The sequence below is a fragment of the Nannobrachium achirus genome (genome assembly GCF_963921795.1).
Source record: "Nannobrachium achirus genome assembly, chromosome: 12".
NCBI lineage: Eukaryota > Metazoa > Chordata > Actinopteri > Myctophiformes > Myctophidae > Nannobrachium > Nannobrachium achirus.
Window position 1 is genome coordinate 53889328 of NC_137832.1, and position 23080 is coordinate 53912407.

Here is a 23080-nt window from a genome sequence, read left to right on the forward strand (position 1 = left end):
GTCAAACACAACAAAGAACACCCTCTGGTTCTGATTTAAAGGTGAAGATTGCCTTTAGATGTTGACTTTGAATTTAACATATCTGCGAGACGGAGGCGTAAAAGACAGAGAGTGACAGTGACGGGGAGAACTATCTTTTTGCAACACATTTCATTTCAGTGCAGCGTGACAAATACATCTGCATTTAAAGCTTGGAGACGAGTGTTAGAAGTTTAGGATGAGTGACTCTCTGAACTCTCCCCCCGAGAGGGAAATGGATGATTTTCAGTTTCGGCATATGAAGAAATTAAGAGTTTTTGACAAGCCTGCAGATTTGCCAAAATCTAGATCTAGCTTGCTTGCCCTCTCAAATATATTTGGACTAACATTTGTTGGTCTAAACAAAATGCTTAAAGTCTACTGGACTTTAGACATTCTCGCCGTGGATGTGCTTGATGGCAACTCCAACGTTGTCATAGAAGGGCTGAAGGGGATAGTGGAATTGGACGTGCAGATGTCCATGCATCATGTGTCCCTCAGCAGTGATGATCGGACCCTGTCGGCGTGCGGCATGACTGAGGAGGGGCTGTTGATTAACTTCTATGACACTCGTGCCTTCCTGAACAAAGCCAACAAATATAAGTTACCTTTTGCGTGTATACGGCCAGAGGTTGACCCACACATCTGTGTGCAGGACCTGAAGTGGAACCCAGTCCAGGCATCCACTTTGGCCCTCTGTCTGACCGATGGTAGCATGTGGATTTTGGAGATCACAGACAGCATCACAGTGGCCCACCGGCTACCTGCTTCAAACAGTGTTACGTGTGTTTGCTGGAGTCCCAAGGGGAAACAAGTGGCTGCTGGGAAAATGAACGGCACCGTCGTCCAGTATTCGCCAACGCTGGAGGAAAAGAAAGTGATTCCCTGTCCAAGCTTCTACAACTCTGACGACCTGTTCAAAGCTTTGGACGTGCTGTGGCTGAGAACATACGTGTTTGCGGTGGTGTACGCTGCGGCTGATGGCTCCTCTTCCACCCCTCCTGAGCTGGTGGTGATCAGCCTTCCTAAAAAGGAAGAGAGAACCACGGAGCGCTACGTGAACTTCAGTGACTTGGTGTATGGCACTTGTACCCAGAGACAGCACCACTACTTCCTCAGCCAAGTAGAGGACTGGGACGCTGTCTTTGCTGCGTCAGCAGCTTCCAACGAAGTCGGCAGCATTGCTCTGCAGGAGGACAAGACCAGCTGGGAGGCGTGGATTCTGGATGATACCAGCAGGGCCGAGCTGCCCGCGTTGGACGACGACATCACCCTCCCACTTGGGGTAGCATTAGACCGAACCAGTCAGCTCGAAATAAAGATCAGCGAGGAGAAGATATTGCCCCCAGCCCCAGTCATGCTGGTGCTGTCCACAGATGGTGTGCTTTGTCCATTCACCTTAATCAACCTCAAGAAACCTGAGCGACTGGTATCTGCCCCGGTCACCATGCCCTTAGAGGGAGAGAGAATTCCCTGTGAAGGCCCTAGTACTCAAACTCCACTGAAGAACAGTCACCTGTCTGCCCTGGGACATTCTCCTGCATCAACCTCAACATCATTGTTCACACTTGGCATGACCTCCAGTCTAGGCACCAAACACTCAACATTGTCCTCGCAGAGTTCCACATCTTCAGCTGCAAGCCATTCCATTGTACTGCCGCGAATTTGTCCAGGCAAACTTGAAACAGATGTACCACCTGCTTCACTGGTGCATCCCCCGATCATGGCACAGAGCGACAAACCTGAGTCTGCTGCAGCTCTTGAGACATTTTTAACAGTGGACACCCCAGCACCAACTTCCCAGGGTTCTACCTTAAAACATCCCATGTCCAAGTTGGCATTCTCTGAACCGAGTAGTCTGGCAGTTCCTGCTCCCTCTGTTTCCAAGCCCCCTGCCATGACATACACACTATCGCATCCACTCCCAACCAACATACACACCACTGTGGACCGGAAGCCCTCCCCATCACCCAGGTCCAATGCCGCCAACACTGCTGCTCAGCCAGCCATTAGTGTTGAGGACCTGGAGAAACAGCTTCAACTGAAAGAAGACTCTGACCCCATTGTGTTGGGCACACTGGAAGAGATTAAACACTTTCAGAAAGAGCTGGATGACTTGCAGACACGCACTGCCAAGGCTGACTTTGAGGTGGGCACCACTGAGGAGATGAGGAAGCTGAGGAAGGAATCAAAGGACCTCCATGAATTCACGCTTGAGATCAAGGAGACCACAGAGTCTGTTCACAGGGACATTGGCACACTTAAGACCAACTTGCTGGAGGGCTTTGCAGGGGCAGTGGATGCCAAGTCCCGAATTGAGCTTGGCAAAGATAGAAACTACCTGCAACTCCTGTGCAAGAAACCGCTTGATCCTCGTAGTGAAGAGCAGCTTATGGAGATCCGTAGGCTGCACCAGTCTGTTGCATTTGCGGTGGAGGATGTCAATGATGTCCTGGATAAACACCTGGAGAAAGACAGAAGGAAACGGACAGATATGGTGCTCCCGGGAGGTGAGACTCTGTTCACCACACTGGCCAACAACTTGTCCATCATCAGTCAGCAGAAGAGCAGACTGGATCAGCTGACCAAGGAACTCAGCTCTCTACACCTCTACAACACGCCCACAACTTGGACCACTGATACACCAGAACCAAAGGCACAGATTACCACGGATACACCTGCTGGATTGGACAATGAGCTCGAGAGTTTGAAAGATGCCCTCCTGAACTTCAAACTGGATGTTACCCCTCCAAAAACCACCATCAAATCCCCAATAAAAATATCCTCTGCAAAACAGTCCCAGCTGCATAACTTTCTCTCTAAGGGAATGCCTCGAGTTCGCTCAACTGCACCAGCCAACCTGAATCGCTCTGCCTTCCTCTCACCTAAAAGCATACACCCTGACCCCACCCACCTGGAGCACAAGGAAGAGGAAAAGGAGTTGGAACCTAGCACCCTTCTAGTGCAACAGTCCAGTGTTGTGAGTGTCTTTGAACAGCAGCAGTCACCATCTGCATACAGTCTATTTGGTTCAGACTCAGCAAATGTGACATGCCCTTCTGCTGGTGGGGTTGTTAGTGGTAAACGAAGTGAAGATGCATCCATAAAGAGCCCTTTTGGTAAACAAAGTGAAGATGCAGCCATAAAGAGCCCATTTGGTAAACAAAGTGAAGATGCAGCCATAAAGAGCCCACTTGGTACCACTGCCTCCCCAAGGCCATCTGGTCAGTCAAGTCAGGCTGGTGCCACAAGCCTGTTTGAAAACAGCCGTTCCAAGACATTATTTGGGTTTGGACAGACCTCCTCTGGTGAGCAGAAGCCTAGTGGGGCCATCAACACGGATCGAGGGAGTGCAGCATCCCAGGCATTTGTCTCCTTCTCTACACCAACAAAACCAAGTGGTTTTGGTGGGGCCCCAGTGTCCAACAGCCCCACTTTCTTAGGGGACTCGCCTGCATTTGATGGTGCAGCCCCATTAGATTCGAATCACTCCTTTAGTAACACCATGGGCTGCCTGGATGGTAAGGTGATACGGGCTACCAAGAATGATGAACCTGTCCCCGTTCCTGCTCAGCAAGCTGCTGCCTCCGCTGCCCTGCGTAGACAAACGGCCAGTCATGAGCCTCCTATCAGTGCCTCCCTGACAGAGTCCACTCTGAAGACTGTTTCTCAAGCAGTTCAAAGTGAAGAGCTTAAGGACAAAGCACCTCCCATGCAATGCTCCACTGTCGATAATTCCACACTGCACTTTGCAACGCTGACCACCAACCACACTAAACAAAACACTGCCCAAGACATCCCAAAGACAACCACAGAAAGTGTGTCTGCTCTGCAGGCGGGCTACATGTTTAGTGGAGTCCCCAAACATCATACATCTGTGGACCCTTGCAGAATGGCGGATCTGAGCAACAGTAAAGGCTTTTCTTCAACTAAGCCTTCTCTAGTCCTTGCTTCACCCATTGCCACACCAGCGAAAGCATCCCCTCCACCGGAGGGTTGTTCTCCAACTGCTATAGCAGAACCCACCCCAGAAAATATCCCTGGTCCTGGGGCACTGCCAACAACAGCAACTCCTTCTGCAGAGGCCCTTGTTCTGCCAGCCCCACCAGCCATCCAGGCTGTGAGTTCTGACAAACCAGGTTCAATCTTCACTCAGCCTTCCCCCGCAACAACAAGCAGCAGCACTATAGGGGCCACACCACTTATGAACACAGTTTCCTCTCCACTTATGAATGCAGTTTCCTCTCCATCCACAACCCCTACTCCTATCATTGCAAGCAGTACAGCCACTGCCACTGTGTCCAGGCAGCCTGATGTCGCTCAAGTCACCTCTGCCCCAGTAGCCCCTGTGAGAGAGTACGGAAATGTTTTTCACAGGCCTGCTCCAGAGGTAGCAAGCTTTTCATTTGGCCAGGCAGCAGCGTTTGGAGTGAGTTCCAATAGTCCCCCCACAGGAGGAGCTCGATTTGGAGCTACCATAGCAACAGCAGGACCCTTTTCCTTTGGCAACAGCACTTCTGGAACAGGGATTTTTGGTCAAAGTTCTCCTCGTTTCGGGCCGGTGGCGCCAGTGTTTGGCAGTAACACCACCACGCCTTTTACCGGATTTGGTTCTACACCAGCCTTTGGACAGCAGAGCACCGGTTTTGGTCAAGGGTCTGTGTTTGGTGCTAAAACCACCACAATCTCACCTACCGTAACTAGCTTTGGACAGTCCTCATCTTTTGGCAGGTCAAACACTTCATCGGTGCTCAACCAACAGTCTGGTGGTGGGGGCGTCTTTGGACAGCAGTCATCAGGTGAAGACAGTCTATTTGGTTCAAACTCTGCAAATGAAACAGGCCCTTCTGCTGGTGGGTTTTTCAGTGGCCTGGGCAGTAAGCCCAGTGAAGACGCAGCCAAAAAGAACCCGTTTGGTACCACTCAGTCAAGTCACACTGGTGCTGGCACTACAAGCCTGTTTGGAAACAGCGGCACTAAGACGTTTGGGTTTGGACAGACCTCGTTTGGCGAGAAGCCCAGTGGAACATTCAGCACGGGAGCAGGAAGCGTAGCGTCCCAGGGGTTCGGCTCCTTCTCTGTTCCCGCGAAACCTAGTGCTTTTGGCAGCAGCTCTGCTTCCTTTGGGGGTTCTGCTTCCTTTGGGGGTGCTGCTTCCTTTGGAGGTTCTCCAGCTTTCGGCGGTGCAGCTACGTTTGGTTCGAGTCCCGCCACGGCAGCCGCAGCTCCTAACGCGGGAGATTTAGGCTTCAAGTCGTCCCTAGGTAGCTCCTCCTTTGGCTCGCTAGCCAATCAAAGCGCTCCCTCGTTTGGCTCCCTAGCCAATCAGAGCACTCCCTCGTTTGGCGCCCTAGCCAATCAGAGCACTCCCTCGTTTGGCGCCCTAGCCAGTCAGAGCACTCCCTCGTTTGGCGGCCTAGCCAATCCGAGCACTCCCTCGTTTGGTGGCCTAGCCAATCAGAGCACTCCCTCGTTTGGTAGCCTAGCCAATCAGAGCACTCCCTCATTTGGTGGCCTAGCCAATCAGAGCACTCCCTCGTTTGGTGGCCAGGCCAATCAGAGCACTCCCTCATTTGGTGGCCTGGCCCAGCAGGCTCCGGGTTTTGGACAGCAACCGGGCAGCTTCTCCGGGTTTGGCCAGCAGCCATGAATGCATAGAACCAAACACTGTTAATCAACAATTTACAATGACCATTTAGTAGACATTTTTTATCCAGAGGGACTCACAAGTGCGAAATCGGAATAAGTTGAGAAAGCATGAGCTCAAGAAAATAAACAATGTAAATAGTCACAAAAACAGAGAGCAGAGAGAACAAAGTAGTGCCTTGAAGACACTTGGATACCAGGTAGACAATGAACTTAGCATCTGTCTAAACAACATTCTTGACTGATTAGAGAGAGCACTATCCCGCCCCTCCCACAGACACCTGCGTCTTTTGGCCTATTAGACGTCTAAAATACCTCTAAACCAGTGGTTCTCAGACGTTTTCATGTCAAGGACCCCCAAATTGACACTTACTAGCCCACGGACCTCTATTTGAAAAGATATGTCTGGGACCCCATGAGATATTCTCTTACGACCTCTAAATGGTTAGGCAAAACTGGGTTAGCCTGTAACTAAAGGTGAAAAAAAAGTGAAAGGTTTTTTTAGCCGGCTAAGCTTAGCTTAGATGTCAAAACAATGTAATTTCAATGGCTATGTATGTATAGACCGTCTACACAGTATATACAGTAGCCGCTGAAAATACCCACAATATGTGACGAGTTGGGGTGCAAAAGTTATGTGTTGGAGTGGGTATGGCCAAAAAAGTGACAAACTATCATTGGTTAGAGCTTCAAATAGCATCCTAAACAATGGGTTGAACAGCAAGCTTGGTAGCACACTGTGTTAGGAAGCCATTTCCAGTCATGGGTTCAAATCTTCTTTTTATTTTTTTTTACTCGACAGCATGTCATGACAAATTGTTGTTATTACTGCGAGGTTAGGTTTAGGCATCGTTTTTGTGAGGTTAAGGGTTTTGTGAGTAAGTGCAATTGGCCGAAGGACAATAGTCCGTTAGCCAGCCTACAGCCTATTAGGCTGCAGTGTTGATTTCATCGACTAAAACTATGTGAAATGTTCGCGACTACCTTTTGTCACTAGTGAAAAGTAAATAAAAACTAAGCTATGATGACTAAAACTAAGACTAAATATATTGACAATGTCGCCAAACAAATATAAACTAGACTAAAGTGTTAAAATATATGGCATTTTATGTTTGGTTGCACTCGTGACCTTGTAGATACTATTTTCAGCATGCAACCAAGTGTATAATCAAGCATTACGAAGTTATGCCAAACTACATTTTTGTTGACAAAGTCAACTGTAGATTTAGTCAACTAAAATCTTATATGTTGACTAAAACTAAAACATTTCAGATGACCAAAATGTGTCTAAACCCAAATGCAATTTTATTCAAAATACTGTGAAAAAAAAACCTGTCAAAATCAACACTGTTAGGCTAGCCTCCTCTGGTCCAGCAAAGCTATACTCCAAAATTGTATCCCATGATTTTGTAACCCATTTCTCACCCAGTATCAATTATCTAATGTAATCCTGGGCGCTACACTCCCTCTGCCAACCTGTGGAGACAACAGACTGACCTCATGCTTCCTTTTATGCATGAGGAGTCCAAGTTCAATTGCTTCTTTTCACCTATTAGGGGGGAGTTTTATATTCTTATTGATCCATTCAGGATTACAGGTTTCAGCAAAGGTTGCCCCTATCACAAACAAACATTAATGTGATAATAAATGATGGTATTAATCTTGTTCCTGGTGGCAGCTAAATGCACCTCCAACAACCTACACACCCTCTATAACCTCCTGATTAAGGTGGAAATAATCGTAATCCCAGAGGAATGACATAGACAGCAGTCCAGATGATTCTTCTGTTAACAATAAATCTAAAAGGAGGGGGCATGGTGGTGCAAGCCAAGGTCCTGGGTTCGATTCCTGCTGGGGACGCTGTGGGTGCTGGGGGGCGTGTTCTTTTCGCGTTATCAGCCTAGGTGGGGTTGGTGAAAGGGCCTTTCTGTGTGGAGTTTGCATGTTCTCCCTGTGTCCCCTAGGGTATATGTACCCTCACAAAAACATGCAGTAATCCTGTTCCCTATAATGCCTCCCCCTGGCCAGCTGGGGCGCCTGATGAGGGGAAAGAAACTGGTTGGAATAACGTGTTCCTTCCACACGCTACGTCCAGCCAGTGAAACTCCCACCTGTCAGGTGATAAGAAGCGGCTTACTCACTCCTCATGTACCGGTACTAAAGGAAGCATGAGCTCAGTTCGGGGCTCTCCCCAGGTTGGCAGAGGGAAGGTAGCGCCCACGATTACATCTTAGGCATTGGCACTAGTGTTTAATACCGGGATTCCCGGGAAGCGGGATTCCCGGGAAAAACGAACGTATTTAGCCTCCCGGGAAAAGGCTTTGTTACCCGGGAATCCCGGAGGTTGTTTTTTTCTTGCTAGACATTGCTACTAATTACTAGAAAGTCCTACTACAGAGCAGAGGCAATTTGGCTGCATGTCACATTATCCTCGCCTCCTTTTTTTAACAGGAAAAATTTATCAGAATGCCCAGTCCTGTCCTGCTAAAGCCCAACAAGGCTCTGCAATACAAAAATCCTAGTCCTGAAACATGCTGGTCGTATCATACGACCGTCATGTTTCAGGGCTAGAATAATCCTGCCAATTCCAATACCAAATGAATCTCTCTCTGACTCTCTCTTCTGGCCGATTCTCAGCATGAGAATGGAAGTTTGGTTTGGCTATCATGGGAAGCGGTGGACGGAGAGTGCTGTGGAATTCCCATATGTCCCATATACTAGATAAACTTGTTGTTTGATTAAATATAACGTGGTGGCTCATTAGAAGCTCATTAATACTGTGTTCCGACAGTCCCTTTACCATTACAGAGACACAGCATAATGTTCTGTAAATAATAGCCAAGTTTTGTGTTCTATACCTTGCTTTCTTTGGGGTGAACGATGAAGAATGATCATGCAAATGTTATATCCCCCAAAATAAATATCCATGTAACTGTAGGTAGGCCTATGCGATATTTTATAACGAGCCATTGAGGAACATTGTTTTTGCATTGGGAAGAGTTGTGCATAGCCTCGTCCATCTCCCATTAAGCTTGATTAGGCTATAGTTTGTCGTGGGAGTGTTGTGTCATGCTGAAAATAGCCGATCTACAAGCTCACATAGCGTCTAATCTACGAGGCGTTGTGAGCTTACAGATCAACTGTTTTCAAAGACGCATGGAAATTCAGACGATGGGCTACGCAATGTCGCCCCCAATAGGATCTATAATGCATTTCAGCTTGGTTAAAGGCACATTCCATGGTTTTAATTGAAAAATATAAAGGCCAGAAAATTCCCGGGAATTAAAATTTGATATTTCCCGGAAAATCTTAAACACTAATTGGCACTGGGTGAAAAATGGGTTACAAAATCGTGGGATATAAATAGTAAAGAGTAAAGGAAGATGCCTTACCCTGTGTCCCCTAGGGTATATGTACCCTCACAAAAACATGCAGTAATCCTGTTCTCTATAATGCCTCCCCCTGGCCAGCTGGGGCGCCTGATGAGGGGAAAGAAACTGGTTGGAATAACGTGTTCCTTCCACACGCTACGTCCAGCCGGTGAAACTCCCCCGTCAGGTGATAAGAAGCGGCCTACTCACTCCTCATGTACCGGTACTAAAGGAAGCATGAGCTCAGTTCGGGGCTCTCCCCAGGTTGGCAGTAGCGCCCACGATTACATCTTAGGCATTGGCACTGGGTGAAAAATGGGTTACAAAATCGTGGGATATAAATAGTAAAGAGTAAAGGAAGATGCCTTTCTATATTGTTACAGGGATTAAACTCAAAGCACACTAAAGCAACAAGACAATTTCTTTCCACTATAAGAGCTTGATGGCACTCACAATGCCAGGCCCATACATTACCACTGTGGAATGTGATTTGGTAATAATATTTGGCTACTATAAGGAGCCAACCGCTCCTACATCTAGCTTTGTCCGTTTGTCCCCAGAAAAGGGTTGCCTAGGATCACATTGGCCAAAAGTTAACTCATAAAGCTCTGCTTCACGACACGTCACACTGGGTGTGAAACAATATGTCCATATATGGGCATTCCCACATATGGGCTTAATGTTGATGACATCAGGGATCTCCATATATGGGCATAAAAGGGACAAGGATGGAATTCATTTTCAAGTGTGAATCGCGTTGCGGTTGGTTGTTTAAGTTGGACAATATGTGGCCATGTTTCCAAATATGGAGATGACTGCGTCCACATGAGACTGACAATTATGCACGGACATGATCTTCAGGTTAGAAGTATACGGGGATGGGAGAGGAGAAAAACAGAGTGTGACATGGAGGGGGGACAGCCCGGGGAGAGAAAGATGTTCCAGACGTATCCAAAGTGTCAGCATCCTGGAATAGCGTGGAGCTACGACCAGACTCGCAGACACCAAACAAAACAACAGCACTCTCACATCAAGTAAACGTCGGCACAAAACGCGCAAGACACGACCCGCTGTGCAGCCTCCCTCTGTCCGCTCCCGTTAGCCAGAGGTGCAGAGATCGCTGTGGGAGGGGAGGGGGGACGCATGTTCTCTTAAAGAGGAAGCTGCTGAGATGGCATCTCTTTGCCCCTTGCAAACACTTGGCCAGTGGTGGAAAAAGCAAGCACAAGTATCAATACTGAAATGTAGAAATACTCTGTTACAAGTAAAAGTCCGGGATTCAACATTTTACTTGAGTAAAAGTGAAAAAAAGATATATATATTGGTATGAAAATGTACATAATGTACCAAAAGTAAAAGTACTCGTTGTGCAGAATGTCCCATTTCAAGTTCAAAATGCACAAAACAATCTTTTAAAAATAGCAGATAAATATATCCACAAGTTTCCCCGGGAGTTTACTGGAGGCAATCAGGACCAAACTTCCGGGTTTAACAGCAGACATACAAGCTCACGTCGCGTCGCAGATGCAACCCGTTGTGATCGAGCTTGTAAATCGGCGGCGGAAGCTCGGTGCAGACGTCTGCGCAATGCACTATGGGGCGTTGGAAACTCGTGGATATAGGGCTAAACATCTACAAAGTAACTAGTAACTAAAGATTTAAAATAATTGTAGTGGAGTAAAAGTACAATATCTTCCTCTGAAATGTAGTGGAGTAGAAGTAAAAATACAGAAAATTGGAAATACTCAAGTAAAGTACAAACACCTCAGTAAGTAAATGTACTTAGTTACTTTCCACCACCACATTGACAAGCTCCCTCTGTGTGTGTGTGCGCGTGTGCACGCGTGTGCGTGGACACAGAGACGTGAGTGTAGGATGCAGTCTGCAGCAGATGTCTTGTGGCACTGCTGACTATAAATAAAGCCAACGACGGACAGACCAGCCTGGGCCCATTGGCCAACATGAGCTGCCGGGAAGCCATCCGTGGCTGCCCAAAGTCTGATTTCTGGTCTATCCTGATTGGAATCAGTGTTCATTTTGACAGGAAATCTAATTTAGTTTTAGTGATACATTTAGTGATATATTTATCTAATTATTCATTTAATTAATACTGCTCATCTCTGCATTTATTTATTACTGTACTCATTAATGCTGACATGTTTGCACTTTGGGTGAGATGTGGAAAATACTTTTCGCTGTACTGTACTGTACTTGTACTGTACACTGACAATAAATTGAATCTCATCCCATCTCATCTCATCGTCATCTGAAACTGGTAAATGAAAACAAAGCCTACCTCCCTCTGACCTTTCTATTGTAAATAAAATGTATTATGCATTGTGTTTTACGACTTTCTGATGATATCCTCTGCATAGTAGCCTACTGTGTTCTATCTGTCTGTCTTTCAATGTTATATGAGTAAAACATAAAATCTCAATTTGAACTAGAAATACTGTTCCTACGAAACAGTGTGGGCTCGCATGCAACACCATATATGGGCACAAAGATCTACCCTTTGGCTGCACCTCATTGGCTAAGGGCCCTGCCTTTGTACTGTCGGTACAAAGTTTTGAGGAGAACTTGACTGACTGATATGTTATATATGCCTATGGCACGTATGTTATATACATGCCATAGGCATTTTTGGGTTTATCCTTTTAGTTGACCTTGTACCAGTGAACTGTACTGTAATGAAACTGTACCTTTTCCTACGCAAACCTCTAATAAAGTCTTCAGTGAATCAATGAATCAATCACTCAATCAATCAATCTTTGCTAATCGCTACTACGGGTAGCTACCTTTAGACTGGCTGCCCAAAGTCTGATTTCTGGTCCATCCCAATTGGAATCAGTGTTGATTTTGACAGGAAATCTAGTTTAGTTAGATAGATATCATCATCCTCAATCAAACCAACGATAGCTGTGTTGTTAGCAAATTTAACAATACCGGCGAGATCACACTCCCTTGTGGGGCCCTGTGTTGGTCATAATAGGGAGAGATATTGCTTTATTCACCCTGACATGTTGTGCCCGATCAGTCAGGAAGTTTTAGTCATATTTTAGTCTGAAATGTTTTAGTCTAGTTTTAGTCGACTAAATTTCACCAGTAAGAAACAAAATGATATTACCAAGCCATGATATCTGGCCTTGCTACTAGGGCCAACAACATGAAAACATCTGATGCCCACTGTTATGCTTAATTGTCCAATCAGAATGTGACTAATGTATTCTGTAACTCCATATATCTGTGAATCATTATGTTTTGTACTCAGAGATACTATGGGTGAAAATGCTCTGACTATATTTTCAATACATCTAATAGAAAAAAACGCATATTCCCCGGTGTGGTCTCCCTTTATTGTGTCTTCAAATCAATATGGGATATTCATTGACTCTGACAAACTGTGGTTTTACTCTGTGGGTGGAAACGTCTTCTGGAAAAGGAATTACAAATATGGGAATTAAACCAAAATCCCATCAGACGCCCTAAGGGCGAGAAGCGAGGTTTTCCCAGATATTGCTTAATATTGATGACATCGGGACAGAGATCTCCATATATGGGCATAAAAGGGACAAAAGGGGCAACCACACTGGTTAGACTGACACAATATGTCCATATATGGGCATTCTTAATATCGATGAGCATAAAAGGGATTCTATTCTATTGTATGGGCATTCCCAGTTATGGGCTTAATATTGATGGGCATAAAAGGGATTCTATTAACACATCTGGTGCCAACCCCGAGTTTCCCGAGTTTGTATTGATACCAACGCTGTGCCAACCCCGAGTTTCCCGAGTTTGGGCCGTTTTTGAAAAAAAAATAAAAAAAAAAATTTTCAATTTTTTTTTTTCAAATTTTTTTTTTGGACCTCCAGAAATGTATTAGGCATGATCGCGATCGCGAAATTGCATGTTTAACCCCCATACCAACCCATTCTTTCAAACATGGCAGCCATGTTTGTTTACATCTGTAGAAAACATAATGGCCCATAAATCATGAATGCCTGAACGGATTTCCAAGCGGATTTTTTTGTTTGAAAGCTGTGAACAGCATCTACACACGTGGTGCATCATCTAGGCATGGGCGTGCACTTTTTACACAATTGCACAATTACATGGAAGTCTATGGTAACCATGGCAACGCGAGACATTGAAGAGAAAAAAATCATTGCAACATAAGTGTTAAGGTCGTTGCACACTGCTAGGTTATGGGCCTACCTTTACTTCACTGGAGTATTTCAAGTTTTCAGTCATTTTTATTCTACTCCACTATACATCTCAGAGGCAAATATTGTAGTTTTTCTTTTTACTCCACTACAATTATTTGAAAACTTTGGTTGTTACCGGTACTTAGTGTTGGATTATTATTCCAAAACATACATTAACCAAATTCCGCCCTATATACATTTCAACCATTTGAAAATAGCCGATCTACAAACTCACAATGCATCTGCATTGTGAGCATGTAGAGCTGCTATTTTCAAATTTGTATACATTTTAACACTTGTGAAATGGGACATATAGCTGCATAATGAGTACTTTCTACTTTTGTTACTTTAAGTAGGCCTACATTTTCATACCAATACTTTTTTTTTAACTTTTATTCAAGTAAATTTGGAATTCCAGACTTTTACTTGTAACAAAGTATTTCTACATTGCAGCAATGAGCAGGGGTTTTCAAAGTGGGTGATGGGGCACCCTGGGGTGCCGTGATGCCAGTCCAGGGGTGCCGCGAGATAATTTGATCATATTTGGAATTCATCAATATCACTACATCAATATCACTTCACTATGCTTAGTAAAACAGACTTGATTTGCACTGTACTTGATGAGATCTTTTTCCATCTACGACAACTCTCTTCACCAAAAATAGCAGATCTACAAGCTCACAATTTGTAGATCGGCTATTTTTTGGTGAACCTTTCCCCCAGAATAGGCATAATGGGGTTCAAGTGGTTAAAAAAAAAGTTTTGAAAACCCCTGTATTAGAGTAATGTTAACCCCATAGACACATACAAAACTAGCCTGACACGCCTGAATTGACATTTAATTTCACTCGCCTACAACTTATTTTTAAAGGGGTGTGGCTAGCGATTCAGCGTCTGGAACCAGGCTAATACAAAACAAACAGTACAAAATGGCACCACCTCTGAGAGGCACATGCGTATACTTTTTACTCCACTGCAAATATTTATTTATTTAATAGTTATGTTTGCAGATTTGTATTGTTCTATAGCCTACTTCAGCTGCTAGTATTAATTTGATAATTTGATTCTTTGAGTTTAGGACCCAAAACCTCTAATCACTTTTCTCTGTGTCCTCTCTCTGTAATGACATCTGACTACTAATACATATCAGTAGAGCTATAGGCATTGACATAAACAAAAACACCTGAAACAGTGTCACCTCATTTTACAGCAATACAAGACTGTCATCAATGGTGTCAACAGGGGGGTTTTCTATTGGTTCAGATGGAACAAGTCAGGACATATCAGGATGACAACAACAGAAGCTTCATTCAGCAATCTGTGTCTTTTACTTTTCTCTTATATTTTGTGTAATTGTGCCCCCTAATGGACTGCATTCATTCCTGCATGGATAGTCATCATCCATACCTCAGTGATTGGATGAAACTAGGAATAGTTAAAGGAGTCAGGGATTGCGAATTTGCGTCATATGTTGGTCTTCTGGTATATCTATTATATATAAATCTAAAAAAAAAATCAGGTTTCACTGCAGTAGGCTGTTGCAAGAAATCTTTAAAGACAGATCCATCAACACTTTGAATTCAGTAAATCTACAGTTCATGCAGTGGGTGGGCCCAAGTCAGTTTGTGAGATTTTGTGTTGCTAAAGAAATGAATATACTGTAAGGCAGGTTTCAACTTTCAAACCCAGCAGAATAGGTTTGTTCTGTAGATCATGTTGACACATGATATACAGCTCTTTGAAAAAGCATGTTACTGTTTAACGATTAAATGTTTCTGTTAGAGTTGCATTTTGACTAAAGCATTTGCCACAAATAGTAACTAGAGCTATTTTTGAGCGGTACTCCTACATCTGGCTTTGTATATACCGTATGTCTGTTGTCTACGTAAGTAGTATTTTAGTATGCAAACCCGCATTTTAGTTTAACCAGTAAGACTCCCTAATCGGGAGATAAGCGACCGTCAGGTCACATGTATGATCGTCTACTTTTGACTATTTTCCCATATTTTTTCCCCGGCAAATAATGTACTTTTACTCCACTACAATTATTTGAAAACCTTAGTTGCTAGTTACTTTAAGATTTTGATTATTATCACAAAACATACATTACCCACTTCAGCCCGCCTGTATACATTTTCAGCCATTTGAAAATAGCCGATCTACAAGCTCACAATGTGTTGCAACTTGTAGATCAGCTATGTTCAAAGGATTTTTAGACAGTTTATACATTTGTAAACTTGTGAAATGGGACTTTCTAGGGGCGGCAGTGGCTCAGTTGTAGGGACTGTCATTATAGAACATAAAGGGTTCCCAGTTCGATCCCGGGCTCCCCCAGAGGTAGTGTCGAAGTGTCCTTGAGAAAGACTCTGAACCCCTAGTTGCTCCCGGTGAGCAGGTTAGAGCCTTGCATGGTTTCCTCCGCCATCGGTGTATGAATGTGTGTGTGAATAATAATTTCAATAAATCTCTGTAAAGCGCCTTGGATAAAGTCGCTATATAAATGCACCATTTATTTACGATTTCTACTTTTGGTACTCTAACCAATACTTTTATACTTTTACTCAGGTATATTTTTTATTTGGGACTTTTACTTGTAAGGGTACGGTCACACCAAAGTATGGTTGCCAGCTGATAAGCGGATTCTGCCAAAGCATTTCAATGGGAATGGAGCGGATTTTCAAAGAAATCCATCTATCCATGCTGGCAACCATACTTTCGTGTGACCATATCCTAACAGAGTATTCCTATTGCAGTATTGATATCTTTAGTCAAGTAAATAATGTGAGTACTTTTTTCCACCACTGCTAACCTCACAAGAGATTATTCCTAAACCCAACCCCAAAACCACTCCTACCTGGGGGAAACACCTGTGAAAGAGTATGTACAGTAGCTATGGTTTTGGGCGCAACAAAACTCCGAACAAACCTGCTCCTTACAGCACCACGTACAGTATATTGTATTATGTTGAAGAGGAGTGAATGGCAGTCACAACTTATAAAGAGAACCAATGACAAAGAGACCATTCAAAACAGTTTGTCTACATTTTACTGTAGATTATACATTTCACTAATTACTAATTAACTGTACATTATAAATGTCCACCTTATCAGCCAACCATTTCCTTTCCAAGCCATCAGGCACCGCCCTTTGCACACAGGACAGTTGCGTTTTTTTCTTTTTTTTTGTTTGCTGCGTGAATAAAACGCATTGGATTTGGTGTGCAATGCTGTGCGGAATCGGCGCTGCAGATCCCAAAAGGAGTCATAAAAGGAGTGATGAGTTTTTTACCGCATGCGACAAGACGCACAAATCGAACTGGGTTAGATCGAGAAATAAACGCACGGCCGCAGCCACTCGTTGCACGGCTAATTCGGATCCGGTGTGCCTGAGGTCGTAGAGAATCATTGTTTTCTTTTTAAAAAATGAAATTGTCCGTTTTATCCGTGCGGATAAACGCGCCTGTGTGAAAAGGGCTTTAACACATTCCCCGCCATTTTAACATACCTTCGTACTCTACGGTGCCTCTGGTCTCCATAGACTTCCATGTAATTCATAGTGCACGGATCATGCACACCCATGCCTAGATAATGCACCACGTGTGTCCACATTGCTCACAGCTTTCAAACAAAAAAATCCGAATGGAAATCCGTTCAGGCATTCATGAGATAGAAGCCATTATGTTTTCCTAAAATGTAAACAAAGATGGCTGCCATGTTTGATAGATGGGGTTGCTATGGGGGTTAAACATGCAATTTCGCGATTTCCATCATGCCTACTACATTTTTTGGGGTCAGAAAAAAAAAATGAAAAAAATTTTTTTTTGATTTTTTTTTTTTTTTTTTTTCAAAATGGCGGAAATTCTCGGGACTATCGGGCCTGGCAGGGAAAGACATTGAAATAATCTCGGGACTATCGGGCCTGGCATGCAATGAGTTAACCTTATCTACAAACTAAGGATTTCCCCCTGTATGAGTCATCATGTTGTTTAAGAGCTTTACTTTGGCCAAAGGTTTTGTTACAAACTGTACAAGCAAAAGCCTTTTCCCCGATATGAAACTTAGACATGTGTTTTTTAAGATTCTGAATTTGGTTAAAGGTTCTGCTACAAACCGCACATGCAAAGGGCTTTTCCCCTGTGTGAATAAGCATGTGTGTTTTAAGATCTCCATTTTGGCTAAAGGTTCTTCTACAAACTGTACACGCAAAGGGCTTTTCCCCTGTATGCAACCTCATGTGTTTTTTAAGATTTCCTTTTAGGCTAAAGGTTTTGCTACAAACCGCACATTCAAAGGGCTTTTCCCCTGTGTGAATAAGCATGTGTGTTTTAAGATTTGCATTTTGGCTAAAGGTTTTGCTACAAACTGTACAAGGAGCCCTTTCCCCCCCCCTTTTTTTCCCCCGTGTTTTTGAGGGGCTGGCTAACAGCTCTGCCTCTCCGTCTTCTCTCTGATGTAGCTCCTCTTGTTCCTCTTTAATCTGTGGAGGTTCTGGTTTAACCTGGACCAAACTGGGGCTCCGGTCCTGTCGTTCTTCCTTAATCTGTGGAGGTTCTGGTTTAACCTGGACCAGACTGGGGCTCCAGTCCTGCCGTTCTTCCTTAATCTGTGGAGGTTCTGGTTTAACCTGGACCAGACTGGGGCTCCACTCCTGCCGTTCTTCCTTAATCTGTGGAGGTTCTGGTTTAACCTGGACCAGACTGGGGCTCCAGTCCTGCTGTTCTTCCTTAATCTGTGGAGGTTCTAGTTTCACTTGGACCAGACTGGGGCTCTTCTGCTGCTCAGGGGGATCCTCCTCTTTAAACACAGGAAGGAATTGGAGATCTAGAAGGAGGAGAGAGAGGAGGCATCATCAGCAGACAGCAACTTAAAAATCTCACTATTTTACGACTAGCATTAAAGCTATACTGTGTAAGTTGCTCAACTAGTGGTCAGTAGCGGTATAGTAAACCACGGTCGCGTCTGCTTTTTTCGTCCGTTTTTCGCCGCGGACCGGGCCTTCAGACCACCGTGTCCGCCTCGCCTCGCCGAGACACATTCATAGAGGTCTTTCGTGTCCCTCTACGAGCCTCGGATGGGGAGTTACATGCTAAACTCCTGGACCAGTGTAAACACTGCAGTGTACTTCCTGAAGAGCTCGGCAGTGAATGATCTGGGCTTTGATTGGCCTGTAGGGAGACATGTGTACAGAATGATGCATATGACATAATTTTGGGGAAAAACAGCCCCGGTCACGGCCACCAGGGCTCAGTAGAACACATATAAAGAAAAGGCTTTGGGAGCTGAGATTAACAGAGTGGGTGTTCTAAAACTTTAGAGATTTAATAATTAGGACAATTTTAAGATTTGTTTTATTAAAAAAGTTACATAATATAGCTTTAACTATGGATTGAAAGGAAGGCACAGTAGGAAACATTGGCCATTAGTCAGACCCTTTTGAAACATTATAAAGAACAAAAGGATAATGATTGACCCGGTTCCCCCCGCTCTGTCGTAGCTGGATTTACAGTACAAATCCACATTAAGAGTGTCACATCATTGAGAAAATTCACTTTGTCCCACAGAAAAAAATCGATTTTCACTCAAATAACTGTGATTAACGATTGTGTTACTGTCGTGTAGAACACTGGAACATAAAATGACATTTCTGTTTGGCTTTTAGGCTTGGTAAAAAAAAGTTGCACAGGGCATATATAACAATATACAATTACATGTAATTACTCTATATTAATAACAAAACAAAATATATGCAAAAATAATAATATATGAACATTTTAATTTGAATCGATTATGACGATTATTAATTTTTTTGTGCTATTATTTAAAATAATTGTGATTATGTGATTAGCCTATGTGATTTTTGAGGAGAAACAATTACCTCAAGAACAGATAGTGTATTACCACTTATGCCGATATCTCATTTGGATGACCAGTTGAAACACTTTTAAACACATTTATCAGTGATTTTTCTTGTAGACAAACCACTCGTCCTTACTCACACATTGACACTAAGGCTTGCCCACCTGCCCCCGGCAGGTAAATAAAACTTTCGGGCAGGTGAAGTTTGCTTTCAGGTTGCCCAACTGGGCAAGTGCTCGTTTGAGAGGGGACAAAACCAGTAGTGCTTTCGAGGCCGGACGTGACCGGAATCCGTCAGGCCAATATATTTCCCACATGCACGCGCAAGAATGGCACGGAACAGTGCATGCTAGAACCATAGAGTTATAGGCTATACGAGTGACGATGCGCCATAGCCTATCTAATTAAATGGCTATTTGCATATCAAGTTGACCAGGTTTACCAGCATCCCACAGATTCACAAGCCCAAGTAGGCTACCCAATTCATATGGATAGGCTACTTTAACACCTACAGTAGGTTTCCAGTGGTGACTGCATGTGCATTGCGTGTGCGTCCTCATAGGCTACATGGTATTGGGATACAAATTGAGGGATGAAATATTTTATCGCACAGCTCCAGAAAGTAAATAAATAAGTGTTAAATTGAACGGTAATTACATTTTTACCTATCATTTTATAATGGACAGTTTACTTTTCGAGCAAGTGGGCATGACCTTTGGGCACGTATGACACGACCTGTACTTGCCCGACGGGCAAGTGCCTCTGAGACTTTAGCGTCAACCCGTTACTATTATGCAAGTATGAGACTGGTGTGATTTTTGACCACAACAAATTCCTGGACGACAGGGGCAATTCTGCAAATAGACCCCATGGCCTGTCATTTGGGATCAATACAAGTAGGAAAAAGAGCCTATGTTTTTTTTTGTCCATACTTGTCCCCACTAAGACCTGAGGCCTATATATATAGGCCTATATATATATATAGGCCTATATACACACACACACTGCTCAAAGAAATGAAGGGAACAAAATGTTCCCTGAATTCTTTGAGATTTCTTTGAGCAGTACTACAGTATACTATACTCAAATGAATTCAGGGAACATTTTGTTCCCTTTATTTCTTTGAGCAGTGTGTATGTATATATAATATGCACACTTTCACGATTAAGCTCTTACAAGCTCATAGCGCTGAGTTTTTATATCTGCTATTTTGAATAGCCAAAGTATAATGGTGTTCCAGGTCTATATAGCTTAAAGGGGAATACCTCTCATTTTCAACATTGAACTATATGTCATTAATATATCTTAAAGAGAGGAAATAAGAAAAAGGTCTCCCCCATTCTGTGTTGCCTAGAACTTGAGGATTTATTGTGAGGTCATGTGTTCAGTGACATCACGAAGGTGTACTCTACAGGCCAAAGAGTACACCTTCATGATGTCACTGATCACATGATCCCACAATCAATCCTCCAGTTCTAGGCAACACAGATATTACCTTTACCCAATATTCTAATTTCTTTGAAAGAAACAAGCAAATTTGTTCTTTTTTCTCCATGAAATTAAAGAGGTTTAAACCATTTCATTGTGTGTAATGAATCTAGAATAGTTTCAATTTATAAATTACATTTTCCACATATCATGTACCCATAAGAAAAAAAAAATCCTACACACCCACAATTATAAGTAAAATTCAACCAACTCATGGACGTGAGATTTCCTGTCCTTATTTTTATTTTTTAAATCAAGAACACCATCATCATTGATAGTTGATACATAAGTAAAGAAAGAAAATGAATTATTTATCCAATTTCAAAGGCAATGCTCAACATTTGGACTTCATACACATAAATTGTGAACAGGAAAAAAAAATAGAACAAAAACAAAACAAACTAAAAATGTCTGGGGCCTTTTAAATTCTGTGTTGCTTATTGGGATAATCACCCCTGTTGACTGTAATGTGTTCTTCTTAGTAGCCAGTTCTTAGCAGCGGTGCCAGTGTTGCCCCCACCACCATCCAGAGTTCCTGTTCATGGGGGACATAACCCCACCCCCCATGTGCATCCTCATGCATGTCTGGAAGTTCCCCCGCCAGTTGCCTCCTCATCATCTTCGGTGCCGCTCCTCTGCCTGCCATAGCCCTGCCTACCTCATCTTCTGCACCTCCTGGCCATGGAGCACCTCCTGGCTGTAGAGGTCCTGACGGAGGAGGTCCTGGCCGCGGAGGAGGTTATGGCTGTGGAGGTCCTGGCCGCGGAGGAGGTTCTGGCCGTGGAGGTCCTGGCTGTGGAGGAGGTCCTGGCCGCGGAGGAGGTCCTGGCCGTGGAGGAGGTTCTGGCAACGGAGTTGGTCCTGGCTGTGGAGGTCCTGGCTGTGGAGGTCCTGATGGAGGAGGTCCTGGCTGTGGAGGTCCTGACGGAGGAGGTCCTGGCCGCAGAGGTGGTCCTGGCATTGGAGGTCCTGGCGTTGGAGGTCCTGGCCGTGGAGGAGGTCCTGGCCGTGAGGAGGTCCTGGCTGTGGAGGTCCTGGCGGAGGAGGTTCTGGCCGCGGAGGTGGTCCTGGCTGTGGAGGTCCTGGCCACGGAGGTCCTGGCCGCGGAGGAGGTCCTGGCTGTGGAGCACCTCCTGCCTGTGGTACTCCTCCTGGACGTGGAGGAGGTTCTGGCTGTGGAGGTCCTGGCCGTGGAGGAGGTTCTGGCCGTGGAGGAGGTCCTGGCCGTGGAGGAGGTCCTGACGGAGGAGGTTCTGGCCGTGGAGGAGGTCCTCACGGAGGAGGTCCTGGCCGTGGAGGAGGTCCTGGCCGTGGAGGAGGTCCTGACGGAGGAGGTTCTGGCCGTGGAGGAGGTCCTGGCTGTGGAGGTCCTGACGGAGGATGTCCTGGCTGTGGAGGTCCTGGCGGAGGAGGTTCTGGCCGCGGAGGTGGTCCTGGCTGTGGAGGTCCTGGCCGTGGATGAGGTTCTGGCTGTGGAGGAGGTCCTGACGGAGGAGGTTCTGGCCGTGGAGGAGGTCCTGACGGAGGAGGTTCTGGCCGTGGAGGAGGTCCTGGACGTGAAGGTCCTGGCCATGGAGGAGGTTCTGGCCGTGGAGGAGGTCCTGACGGAGGAGGTCCTGGCCGTGGAGGAGGTCCTGGCTGTGGAGGTCCTGGCCGCGGAGGAGGTCCTGGCTGTGGAGCACCTCCTGCCTGTGGTACTCCTCCTGGCCGTGGAGCACCTCCTGCCTGTGGTACTCCTCCTGGCCGTGGAGCACCTCCTGGCTATGGAGGTCCTGGCTGTGGAGCACCTCCCACATGTGGAAGAGGATGTTCCTGTGAAGGATGTCCTCCTGCATGCGAAGGATGTCTTCCTGCATGCGGAGGAGCACCTGCCCATGGAGCTCCTGCCTCATCAGCATCCTCTGGTGCTCGAGTCTGACCGCCTCCATCTCTTGTTGCAGCGTCTCGGCGCACTCCTTCATGTTCCTGTCCACCATCTCATACTGTGGATTAGGGATGGGACGATAATTGTTATTATCGTTTATCGAAATGATCCTCCGTCATGCACAGGGATCAATTCAATTCAAATCAATTCCTTTCCTTTACCAAGCTGCATATCCGGTACCATTTAAACCCTCTATATGGTAAAACGGACCTGGAAATAACGTACTTGATGCAGTCTCTCTACCAAATCTCTTTGCCAAAAAATAGACAATCTACAAGAGCTAAGCTACGCACACTTTTGGAAACCTACCCAATGACTTTTATATCGCTGTTGTCGGGCAGAAAACCCTTATCTCCATATTCAAACCTTTTGTTTTTTCGTAAATTAATACCGTACTTGATCATACTACAGCTTCACACTAAAGTACTGAGGGTAGCAGGTCCATTGCTACTTTTAAGGTAGTAAAGCAACAGTTTTGGACACATGAGGTTTCCACCCAACAGAGACGATATTCATGTTCCTGTCAACCATTTCATCCTGTGGATGGAGTCACAATGACAAATCAAAGGA

General features: G+C 44.8%; 1 protein-coding gene across 1 annotated transcript; it reads left to right on the forward strand.

Annotated features, from left to right (window-relative positions):
- Nucleotides 1–217: 217 nt before the first annotated feature.
- LOC308295710 (uncharacterized protein) lies at nt 218–5668 on the forward strand (the record flags this gene model as incomplete). The annotated part of the gene is made up of 1 exon (XM_080738757.1): nt 218–5668. The coding sequence occupies one exon, from the start codon at nt 218–220 to the stop codon at nt 5666–5668; it is 5451 nt and encodes a 1816-aa protein (XP_080594883.1).
- Nucleotides 5669–23080: the final 17412 nt, after the last annotated feature.